A 12,962-nucleotide genomic window follows, 5' to 3' on the forward strand; every position below is an offset into this window, starting at 1 on the left:
CATCGGAATGTCTCCAGAGCTTGAGGAGTGTATGGACGTCTTCCAGGGAAGGCTCCCATCCTGGGGGAAGCATCGAAAGGACTCTTCTAGTGGGCAGTAAACCACACAGAGCCCAATGTGAAGGTCCTGTATGTTACCAGCATCGAGGGAACAGTGTGAATCGATTGATTTTGTCTGCTTTGGGCAAGACTTGGAGCCCTGCCATACCTTTTCTTTTTTCTTAGATTCAGTGAAATTTTATTTTTCACAGCAACTTTATTAAGATATAACTCACATATCACCTAATTCACTCATTTAAAGTGTACAATTCAATGGTTTTTAGTATGTTCCGAGTTGTTCAGCCACCGCCACAATGAGTTTTAGCGCATTTTTATCATCACAAAATGAAACGGTTTAACCCCTTAGTAGCCCCTCCCCATCCCCTCCACCACCATCTCCAAGCCCTAAGCAAGTACTAACACTGGCTGTTTAACATTCAAAGGTCACACCCTCATGAGCCTCAGTCTTCTCACCTGATAACGCGCCTTCTCAGAGGCCACAACCTCCGTTAATAAACACGGAGACAGGCCGGAGCACAGCGCCAGGCTCTGCGCAGTAACAAAGCCTGAGATGACAAAGCCTGAGGAAGGCAGCTGATGGAGCCAAAAATCTCTAGACAGCTGGATCCAAGGCGGAAGGGCACGTCCAAATTCATGGCTGTGGACTTTGGCCGAGATGACCCAGCACTGGCACGTCCTTGAGCCATGATGACCTTTTAAGGACTTCCTCTGGACAGCCCAAGGAGACAGTCCCTCACCAGGGTAAAGCCTTAGGGCTTTGGAGTCAGAGCCCTCAGGAATAAATCCTAGCTCCCCGCTTGCTCATTCTGTGAACTTGGGTTGATGTAACTTTTTAAGCCTCACTTTCCTCATCCGTAAACTGAAGGAGGAAACCAGGACTGGCTGGGCTGGTGGATCACAGGCACACTGGCAGTTTCCCCCTGGGGCCAGAGTGCCTGCCACATGGCCAGCCTTGACATTCCCCCAGTGGGGGCAAAGGTCCTGTCTCCCCATGTCTACCGACACCCACCAAGCACGTTTTCAGGAATGACCATCACATTGATTATGAAAGCAGGGCATTGTCAGGAGGCTCTTCCCACCTCAGCAGCTGTGCCACCGGGTCCTGGCTTGCTCTAGCCCAGTAGAATCCCGTGCAGCTTGGACCACAGAACTTTCTTTTGAGCAGACACCCTCCTTCCCCTTCACAGCTGGGCCGGGCTGTTCATACACCACTTAAGCCGCCAGAGCTACACCAGGCTCTCCCTCCCCTGACCATAGACCCACACAGCACTGAAGCTGCTCTTTGGGTGCTGATTTTAAACTATTTATTCAGAAACAAAAGACTCAGAAAGAACATTTGACACTCCCTGAGAAACCTACTTCAGGGAGGAGAGTTTAAGATGTCACCCTAGCCCCGTGGTCGGCAAACTGCGGCTCGCGAGCCACATGCGGCTCTTTGGCCCCTTGAGTGTGGCTCTTCCTAAGCCTTAGGAGTACCCTAATTAAGTTAATAACAATGTACCTACCTATATAGTTTAAGTTTAAAAAAATTTGGCTCTCAAAAGAAATTTCAATCGTTGTACTGTTGGTATTTGACTCTGTTGACTAATGAGCTTGCCGACCACTGCCCTAGCCCGACATGAATGAAGTATGGTCAACAGGAGGGCTTCAGGTAGAGACCTGTTAGCTAGACAGCACTATGCCCCATTGTCTGCCACATATGCTCCTCTCTTCCTCAACTATCTGTAAATCGCCCTTTCTCCCTTCTGCAATCGAATACCCGTTCCTCACTTTCTCCTTTGTCTGAAGTGTCATATATACCCAATGTTGTCTCACTGCCTTTGAAATTTTCAGGCCTAGGTGAATTCCCATGCGTATGTTTTAAAACTTTGACTTTCTCCTGAAAACATCCTAAGCAGACAAAAGTAGTAACTTAACAGTCCTCTACGTGCAGCTATTTTCAAACATGGGAAACTTCTCATCTCTGAGTAAAAATAGAGCCGAAATGCTCAACAGTAGGGCAAGAGTCTGGGAGGCTGAGAAAACTGCCAAGAACAGGCGTTCTGTAAATAAAGCTCTGTGTGCTAGAGTAGGGCAAGGAATCTCCCGGAAAGCAATTCCTAGCAGACTGTTCTTGAGCACACTGGCATCTCCGCTCTCATGGAGGGGGAACCAAGGTTGCTTTAACTTGGGCATCCTTGCCAGCGTTGGGAGGGCTCTATCACATCAAACCTCGATGCTTCCTCCAACCATGACCTGACTCCTTTTCTGCTGTGACTCCTGAAGGTTGCTCAGTACAGCAGCCCCACCCCCTGTTGGAAAGAACTCTACCTTCCACAGGAGGAGGTCCACCACTGGCTCAGTCCTGCTTCAAGGCCTCAGCCAGGTGGCCTTTTCCCCAACCTGTCCCTCCAGGTCCAAGAGGAGAGTGACGATGGGTCCTTGGGTTCTGGTCCAGATTCTACCATGAGAGATATGTGCCAGCTGGGCCCCGACCCCCAACCAAGGCCACCTCTGAAGCAAACACATCCTGCAAAGACGGAGGTACCCTTGCTCCTGTGAGCATGGCTGTGCCCTTACCCTGGAGTTATAGCAGGCTCTTGCCCACCCTAACCCCCACATGCTGAGAGGCATTCAGCTCTTCTGTGCCCTCCTTAAGGCCACAGATATTTCAAATGAGAGCACTAACCCCAACGTGAGAAATGACCGGTCAGGAGTGGGTCAGCATGGGATGCAGAGAATAATGAAGGAACAGGACAAGCAATCAACACCAGAGAAGGAAAACCAGGGACAGAACTAAGACAGGGGCAGCAATAACGATGATGAAAAAAGCCACAGCTCCCATTCATTGAGCTCTGACGACACGCCAGGCTCTAAGCACTTTCCATGCAGGAAATCATTTAATTATTATACAGTTTAAATGTATAAATGTAGTTAAGTCTCTTAACTACAAAGAGAAAGATAATATCTTACAGTGAAGCCCAGTGAACAATGTGTAAAGTGCCAGGAGTGGGACATAGTGACATCATGAAGCCCGGACAAGCTGCACTGAGGCCACAACATCACGCCTGGGCATTCTTGCCAAACATACACAACCTCGTTCTAATTGTGAGGAACACATCAGACAAGCCCACCACGCTTCAAAAGTATTCAAGTCAAGAGAGGCAAGGAAAGGTTGAAAAACTACAACAGATTGGAGGAGACCAAGGAAAATAATTAAATGCTATGTGGGACCTTGTACAGGATCCTGAAACAGAAAATAGACATTAGTGATGGTAAAGTTCAAGTAAGATCTCGGTGTAGGTAATAGAATTATAGCAATGTTCATTTCCTGTTGTTGGTTGGGCCAATGCTTATTTTGAACATTGTAATATGGTTCTGTAAAATGCTGACATTGGGAAAGTTAGGTGGAAGTATACAGGTACTCTGTCTTATATTTGTTCTGTAAGTCGAAAATTTTAAAATTTCAAGTTATTTTAAAATATATTTTGTAAGTGCAAGATTCTCCAAACAAACCAAGCCCATCTCAAAAGAGTTACTTATTGGGTTGGTCTACCAGCAATGAAACATGTCCAGATTTGGGATAAAGCAGAAAATAGTTTCAACTGTCGGCCATATTGTTAAAGGTCTGCCAGAGCTGGGGCTTTTTCGCTAACACTGCCCTTACTGAGCAGGTCCTCAGCTGCAGGGAGGGTGCTAGCACTCATTTCAATAAGCAGTTCCGCAATGTCTGGAGGTGTGGCTGACAAGACAGGCTCCCTCCTACAATGTAATGTTCCTCCCCAGCCTCCAGGTTCGCTGGGATTATTCTGCATCTTCTGTTTGTCTTGTTCTTCAATCCAGGAGGACCTGATGACTGAGATAGCTCTCTAATTTTCATGACAATGTGTCACAACTCCTCCTTCTACATTCCTTCCATAGTGACTCACGTGGAGAGGCTTTTGCAACCAAATAAAGGCATTTCCCACCAACATGAAGCCCTTCAACTTTATCCCTCAATGTCCACCACTCATTGCTCATATCCCACAAGAGGAAAAAAATAATTGCTATTTTGCCCACATTTGTTTTTCTCTCCGTGTGCGTTTCTGAGTTTCTCCCATCTCACCAGCCAGGAGGACAGCAGCAGATGAGAGGGTACAGAATCTGCAGCTCTGGCCTCCTGGTTGTCTGCAGCACCCACCACCGGGAGGGCGGAGGGCGTATGTTCCTCTTCAAATGTTCCAACAAGCAAAACAGGCAGGACATGTGCCTTGTTAGTGTGCAGGGCCTTGGCATCTGTCGTCTGATTCCTGGGTGTCTGCATGGTTAGGTTTCCTGCTAGGGCTCTGCAAGCCTGCCCCACAGCTGTCTTTGTCCTGTTCCAACAGAGTTGTTTTCATTTTCTTCTCTCTACCCCACACTGGAAAATAAATTGCCCAGTGATTAGTTAACACCTCATAACTGCACATTTTGCAATGAAGTAGGACAAGAGGGGAAAAAAGCCCTTCTAAGCCCAAAGGAGGATGAAGAGCCCAGAGGGCCATTGATTCAAAGGTGTGAGTTGGTCTTTTCTCTATAGGGAGACCTCAGGTAGGGCCAGACTGAGGCTGGGAGTGCCTGGCCACTCCCCTCCCAGCCTCACCTGGGAATATTGTGTCAGCTGCAGGGGTGCTGCCTGGGCAGGGTTGGGTGTCTGTAAATGAGACCCACAGCCCCAAGGCCACCTCCCTGGCTACTAAGCTCTGCACAGTGGGCAGCGTGAAGGACAGGTGATGAACAGGAAAAGAATGTTAGTTGAAGACAAGCTAGTCAGAGGATGGTAGGTTTCCAGGGCAATGAGTGAGCCCTTGCTAACACTTAGGATGTAAGTTCATGTGGCTTACTGCTTGAGAATGAAAGCGCATCCCCTTGATGCTGGGCAGCGGTCAGGAAGCTACAAGCACCTTTCCTTTGTTCCACCACCGGGCCTTGACTTATTGGTGTATTTTTGTGTCTATATACACACTAATGCTGTACCTCAGGTATTCTAAGATATAACCTTTCACATCTTAATATCTCTGCAATTGATGCACATCATACAATTGATATAAATCATACTGAATTGGCAGCTTTTTAGTGGTATATAAAAAGTATCACATCTTAAAATTAATAAATATGATAATTCACATGCAATATGACAAAAATTTTTGGGCTCCCTAAAGACAAAAGTGCCTCATTCATGGCCTCTATCTTTCAAGATATGATATCATGGCCAAAAAAAAAAACCCAACTTTCCTAATATTTTACTTTGAGACCTGAATGAATCAGGATAATAGTTTAATTTTTCAGATTTATTGTTAATGCTAATAAAGTTCATCAAGATTATTTGGCAGATGTTCCTAGCATTTAGAGAATAAAATCAATATAGAATAAACATTAAAGAAAAACTTAATTTATCCAATAATCTGTACAACCCATCACATGAAGTATTTGTTTTCTCATTCTAAATAAGAATTTTTACTTCACTTGACATTTTTCATAAGAAGGTAAATCACAGAGAAGTTAACTTTTGGCGTAAGTAAAATCCTTTGCTTTAAGAAATGAATTCTCACTTTCTGCATGAGGGGGCCATGACAACCTAGAACATCTAAGATTCCAGACCTTTATCAATCAGGGGTATTAAAGTAGGAGATGGTCACACTTTGAGTGCCTTTAATTCTGGATTCAATTTTCAAGTCTGACTCAAAGTATTCTCCCAACTTCTTGCCCTTCTTTTCCATTCTCCCTCATCTAAGTTAAGAACAGAGATGGGTACAAGCAGAGTCAGGGATGGAAATGAGCCATGTGGGTCTCTTTCATCTTTTCCTCTTAAGGCCTGGTTGGGTTTATGAAAAGTCCAAACCCTCTCAATGTTTATTCAGCCTTTTGACTTTCAAACTCAAAATCAAAATGATGTGGGAGTAGCCACACACAAAAAAAATACAAGTGCCAGTTTCACTGAGGCCACAGAATTGAGCAGTTCTGAGAGAATGAATTAACTAGATGCTGACATTCATGAGATGGAGGCTCAGGGGAGAATCCATCTCAGGAGCACCAGGAGAAGGCTTCATTGATTTAAGAACCAATCACTACCTTGATTGAACCAAAGCAAGTGTAGAGCTCTAAAACCTAAGTATCCCTTTGCTGAAAAGCCCATGAGACTGATGACCAGTGTTGTGGGCTCAGGTAACCACTACACAAGAACTTCCGCCAAATAAAGAAGAGCCAGAGATCATCTCACCCATCAAACATCACCAACACCAAGGACTTCAACTGGAGGCACACAGAAGACCCTCAGGAGCCCTCTAAACATATTTCTAAAGCTGCTACATCTCTTCTTTTTCTGCGGATTTGAAATATCAGTGAAGGAAAATTCCCTAGAAGAAAAATTAAAGAAATTCCCCTCAGAGGAAAAATGCATTACTTGAAAATGTGTGGTGAAGTTATACAGACACATGCAAATTATGGACCAATGACCAGTGAATGTTTTGAGAGCTTGATTACTCTTCTCTAAACTAATGTGGCAATGTTGCTTTCTAGGAGGCGTGCTAGCAACCACTGCAGTAGAAAGGTCAGATGCAGTCACATGAAACCTTTAGAAGGACCAAGCTTACAGTCTTCAATACTTAAACCCACATTAAGTATCTATGTCCTCATAACTGCTCACATATGGCCTCCACATTCCCAGTAGGAGAAGACAGTCTGCTAAATGTCCTCACAACACTGATCCCTTCTGTTTTCTGACCTTCATCAAATGCCTACTTCTTCTTCTTCTTTAATCCTCACCCCGGGATATTTTTCCATTGATTTTTAGAGGGAATGAAACAGAGAGGGAAAGACAGAGGGAAATATCGATGTGAGAGGAACATCGATTGGTTGCCTCTGCATGTGCCCCGACCAGGGCCCAGGCCAGGGCAGAGCCTGCAACTGAGGTACACGCCCTTGAGCAGAATCAAACCCGGTACTCTTCAGTCAGCAGGCTGACACTCTATCCACTGAGCCAAATTGGCCAGGGCTCTATTGTTCTTAATTGACCATTAGCAATTTCTTCTCAACATGAGTCTAGTACAGGGGTGGGCAAACTTTTTGACTCGAGGGCCACAATGGGTTCTTAAACTGGACCGGAGGGCCGGAACAAAAGCATGGATGGAGTGTTTGTGTGAACTAATATAAATTCAAAGTAAACATCATTACATAAAAGGGTACGGTCTTTTTTTTTTTTTTAGTTTTATTCATTACAAACGGGCCAGATCCGGCCCGCGGGCCATAGTTTGCCCATGGCTGGTCTAGTACGAAACTTAAGTGGTAAAGGCTGCCTCTACATTGCATCACTGTGGGTACAAACCCCAAAGTGAACATGGTTTAAGACAATACAATGTTTTTTTTAATGCTGCTCTATCTCCTAATTAAATTCTTTATATTTACTAAAAATGGAAGCATAAATAAATATTCATATTCCTCTTTACAGAATCAAGTGGGAAAGCACTTTTAAGAATTTTAAATGTGAAGATAGATGACCCATTGATACAGAGAAAAGGTTATCACTCAATATCACTAATATAGTTTCTGAAGAGAACAATGGCCTCGTTAGGGAAAATGTAACCAAATATGGAAAACGAAAAAAGTTCATAGATTATTACACATGACAATTAAAAATACAATGACTTTATTTCTATCTTCTTACAGTTCCAAGTATCACATCTGGTAAGAAGCCTCATCTCTATAAACACAAAAAATTTTTTCAAGAAAGCATTGTTACAAGATGGTATATACAAGCAACAGTTTGGCAGAATTTTCTCAATTCTAGCATTCATATCTCAAAAAAAAAAATGAACTTTAAAATTCAAAAATAACAACTTTATTTTACATATGTTACACATTACATTTAAAATATCATGCTCTAGTTAAATATTTCATCAACAACACTGTATACAAATAAAATATTACACAAAATATATTTAAGAAAATTTTTGGTCATTGATCTGAACAATAAATAAAAACACAGGCACTTCTACACTGAGACAGGGAAGCTACTCACTTACTACTCAGAATAATTCTGTCTAAGCAACATGTGAAAATATGGCAAGAATAGAATCCTGGAGTTTTAAACTGACAAACCAGTCATGAAAAGGTCTATAACTTCAATCTTTTCCCTTAAAGTTCAAAAGTTACATATGTTTTCCTGGTCCACAACAAAAAAAAATCATAAACATAATATTTCTGCCAGGGTCAATTCAATCTTTAGTTGGTCATTATGGGATCATACTCATTATTTTCAAATACTAAAAATAGTGAACTATTATACCACCCAGCAAATCAAATACAAGAGCAGTTATTATGTTCCCATGTCATAATCTCTTTATGACCATAAGACCATAGCAAGATAAACTGGATCACACAGTGAACTTTGTTTTGCAAAATTAACTGATTATATTAACGCAAGAAAATACTGTTGGGGTGGCAGGAAATTTCAACAGAGGTCAATTTTTCTAGATAATTTTAAAAAATTTGTCTAAATTCCACAAAAATAAATGTAATTCAAATATCGTCACAAAAATCATTGAATCATAGATAACAAATCATCTGTAGCCAATAGGTTCTAAACACCTAAATTGCGGACAATTCACTCATTATCACAAAAAGTTGGAATATTACAATATTAGGTCAAATAAAAAATAACTTAAAATATAGTCAAATTCCAAAAACATGATTTCAGACAAGAAGGGGGTAAATTAGAAAATAATGACCACTAGCCAGTAGGAAGAACCAGAACCAATCATCCTGCTGTAGCTTCCTTTAAACATTATGATCTTCTGCGTTTCTTTTTCAGAAAGTACATCAAAGGGTGCAGAGGCCCTCAAATAGCTACTACTTATGAAGGCAATTTTGATGGTTTAACACAGAAATTACCCCTAATGAGAGAACCCAACTGGGAACTACTCAAGATATGTCTTTCTATGCAAAACTTAGTTTGTATACATTTTAGCAACTTAAATGAGCATTTTGCAATCGAGACCAAATATCAATCATCTCTTGAGGTTTTCTGCTATGTACTAGCATCAAATCTATATAGGAACAAATGTTATTTCTTTTTTTCTCTTCTATATCAAATGTCTTGAAGCCTTTGTGTTTCTCTGGAACGAGGCCGAGTTTCTGAAGGCACATTCCAGTATAAACATCATCAATGGGGTACAGAAGGACCTGGTCAGTTACATTGTACAGCCTCAGAGCCAGGCGGCCGGAGTACAGGAACCCACCTCCCCCGGCGTAAGGCGGGTAGACGCCGGTGTAAACAACTTCTGGGATGTAGTACTTCAGTTTCTTATCCCGATGAGGTCCAGCGTTGTGGATCACATCACCGATAAACAAATCTTTGGCTTTGTTCTTGGGTAAGCTATTCAAGTAATTCAGGATATGATGGGTATTCACAAAAACATCGTCATCGCCCTTGAAAACGAACTCGGCGTTTGGGCAGGAGGTGCTCACCCACCTGAGAAAGAGCACTTCTTTCAGAGACAAGTTGAAGAAGGTGTCTCTGTAGTTCCACATAAGAATGTCTTGGTGCTTCTCACTCTCAAATTTCAGCATATCTGACAGATCGGGGTGGTTGTCCTCCGGGGGGGTCTGGCCCAGTAAGAAGACTCGCACCACTGTTTGGTTCCCCACGCTGGTCTCTCTGCCCCAAGATTCCCGAATTGCTTGCCTTCTAGCGAAATGTGGAGTGAGGGACTTAATCGCCAGCAGTAAGAAGGGTTTCTTTGCACACTTATCCCGTTGATCTATCAGCAGCGAATAATTTCGACATCTCAAATACAGCAGAAAGTCTTTAAACCTGTCCGGCAAATTGCTGAAACCTGAGACTACAGATGTGACCCTCAGGTCAGGTTCACAATAATGCAGATGGCTTACGTTGGAGAACCCGGCTGCTTCCCCCGTCTGGTTTGCCAGCATGCTCAAAATGGGATTGTACCTCCTGTTCAGCTTTTCTTGTTCTCGGTTCCAATATGCCACGGGAGGGGTGGATATCTTCCAGAACTTTTCTTTGGGTATAATTACTTCCCCCTTTCCATTTTTGTCTTGGTTACTGTTTTTGGAGACTTCCACAATCAAATAAATGAAGACATTTACCATCATCAGGATACCCAACAACTTTATTCTTCGACGTCCAACACTCATTTCTCATATCTGGAACAGAAGGAAGGAGCATTGTATTAATTGAATAATTACTCATCTGCGTTGGCTCACATATGTCACTTGCCTCTTGGACTTTACCTCCCCCTGGAAGAGTGGTTTAGAGCACAGACTCTAGATGTGGATGGCCTAGGTTCAAATCGTGGCCTCACCATTCTAGCTGTGTGACCTCGGGCCAGTGGTATAACTGATGTCTCAGCTTCTCCACCTATAAAATGGAGATAATAATCTACCTCCGTGGTCGGCAAACTGCAGCTCGCGAGCCACATGCAGCTTTTTGGCCCCCTGAGTGTGGCTCTTCCACAAAATACCATGTGGGGACGTGCACGTACAGTGCGATTGAAACTTCGTGGCCCATGCGCAGAAGTCGGTATTTTGTGGAAGAGCCACACTCAAGGGGCCAAAGAGCCGCAGTTTGCTGACCACTGAATTCTACCTCATAGGATGGGTGTGAGGGCTACATGATTTTATATGTAAAGCTTTTAAAACCGTGGCTGGCCCATAAGAAGCAGTATATCAGTGGCTGTTAACACTATGGCTATTTTAGACACCGGAGGGCAGAAACATGCATTTACTAAATAACCTCACAGGTGCTTGACCTCCTTGCTTACAAGGACACATACAAATCAATGGCTACAAATTGATTTGCCCACAATTCATAATATCAAATACATTTTATATTGTGATCCAGTACACATATGTGCACACACATATAACTGTATGTATTTATAGGTGTGGCAATGTGTATAGTTTCATGGAATTCACTCCAAGATTTTATTTTTTTATTGTTATTTTTAATGGTGGTCTCAACCCTGAATTGTTTCCCAACCCACCATTTCATGGATTAGAAAAAAAAGGCAGAGAGATGAAGACACTTGCCCAGAGTTGAAGGGCTAGGGGTGAAGGAGCCACTAACCACCCTGAGTGCTCAGAGAAATCAAATGACAAGAGTCATACCAGCTTTATCCTAATTTCTAAAAACTGAGAACAACCCATATACCATCAACAGAAAAATAGGTTTTCAAATGTCAGTATGTTCATACAATGGAATAACCCTCAGCAATAAAAAGGAAACTATTGCTACTAGTAACAAGAGTACCATGAGTGAAAGACAGACCTCAAATTCCATTTATGTTAGGCTCAAGAAGGCAAAATTCACCCAGGCCCTAGATGTCTGAAAGGGACAGGGTAGAGGTTTTGTCTGGGGAGGGGCAGGAGGGAATGTTCCAGGGTATAGAAATGAGCCCTGGCCAGTGTGCTCAGCGGCTGGAGCTCCAATTCGAGCACCAAAGGTTGTGGGTTCAATCCCAGCCCCAGTCAGGGTGCATGCAGGAGGCAGCGAATCAATATGTCTCCCTTGTATCTCTCTCTCTCTCTCTCTCTCTCTCTCTCTCTCTCTCTCTCTCTCTCTCTCCTCCCTCCCTCCCTCCCTCCCAACCCTCCCATCCTCCCTTCCACCCTCTAAAAATGAATGGAGCCGAAACCGGTTTGGCTCAGCGGATAGAGCGTCAGCCTATGGACTGAAGGGTCTCAGGTTCGATTCCGGTCAAGGGCATGATCTTGGTTGCGGGCACATCCCCAGTAGGAGATGTGCAGGAGGCAGCTGATCGATGTTTCTCTCTCATCGATGTTTCTAACTCTCTATCTCCCTCCCTTCCTCTCTGTAAAAAAATCAATAAAATATATTTAAAAAAAATAAAAATGAATGGAAAAAATATCCTCGGGTGAGAATTGACCCCAAAAAAAGAAAAAAGAAAAGACATTTACTATGTATGTCTTGATCAGAATGAGAATTTCATGCTGTTTATAGCAAAAAAAGGAAAAGAGAAATGAAAATGACATCTTAGTGAAATATCGAAGGCCACAAACAGACTTCAGTCTACGGGCAACAGAAGAACAAAGAGTAATGGCGTGGCTCGCTGGGGACGTAACTCCAGAGTTCTGACACTATTGCGACGGGTGACCTACGCCAGAACAACCATTTAGATAGAAGCTTGACATTAAAAGACAACCCACAGAAGTGGAATGGCAATACACTGTAAACATTTCTCTTTTCAGATTAACTCTATGACTGGGACTTTATCCGTAAAAAAGAATCCCAAAGTAGTACTGCATCCCAAGCACTGTGCATTGTCTGACACGGTGAGCCTCTGAAGCAGGGATTGTTACTTTTATTTACATTTTATACCTGAGGAAACAGATTTAAAGAGGTGACTGTGTTAAGGGCAGAGCTGGAATTCCAGCCAGAGCAATGAGGTATGTCAAATGGTAACCACTCTTCTCCAACCTCTACAACAAAGTTGTGCGACTACTCTTTAATCAAGGGTAGTGTTTACTCTTTTTTAATGTAAGAGGATTTTTAAGTTCACTGGGTTCTAACAAGTAGTTCCAAGGTAGAAGTATTTGTCTTGTGGAGAATGCTGTGACGTTATTGCATGTTGGATAGCCCAGATTAATCAGTCTGAATTCCCAAGCTATCTTGTGTCTCTTAAACTACCAAGAAAGGGCCTTCTGAAACTTCCTTCAAGGAAGGTAGTAAAAAACCACAAGACATTTCTTACTCCTTAATTACAGTTTTAAAGGACCCAAGTCACACACAACCTGAATAATTCAAAATGTCCACACCTAAGCCCTTGTTAGGTCAGTTCCTTCCGAACGAGCCTCTGGACAAACCTTACGATCAAACTGAGGTCCAAGTCCAGTCCCCCTTCGGCAACTTAAACCGCTTTGCTACTG

General features: G+C 42.9%; 1 protein-coding gene across 1 annotated transcript; it reads right to left on the reverse strand.

Moving 5' to 3' along the window:
- Positions 1 to 7,684: 7,684 nt before the first annotated feature.
- Positions 7,685 to 10,211, reverse strand: B3GNT2 (UDP-GlcNAc:betaGal beta-1,3-N-acetylglucosaminyltransferase 2; the record flags this gene model as incomplete). The annotated part of the gene is made up of 1 exon (XM_081100595.1): positions 7,685 to 10,211. One exon carries the CDS (start codon positions 10,209 to 10,211, stop codon positions 9,018 to 9,020), a length of 1,194 nt encoding a protein of 397 aa, XP_080956721.1. The 3' UTR covers positions 7,685 to 9,017.
- Positions 10,212 to 12,962: the final 2,751 nt, after the last annotated feature.

The sequence above is a fragment of the Myotis nattereri genome, assembly GCF_964212035.1.
Source record: "Myotis nattereri genome assembly, chromosome: 10".
In the NCBI taxonomy this organism is placed as follows: domain Eukaryota; kingdom Metazoa; phylum Chordata; class Mammalia; order Chiroptera; family Vespertilionidae; genus Myotis; species Myotis nattereri.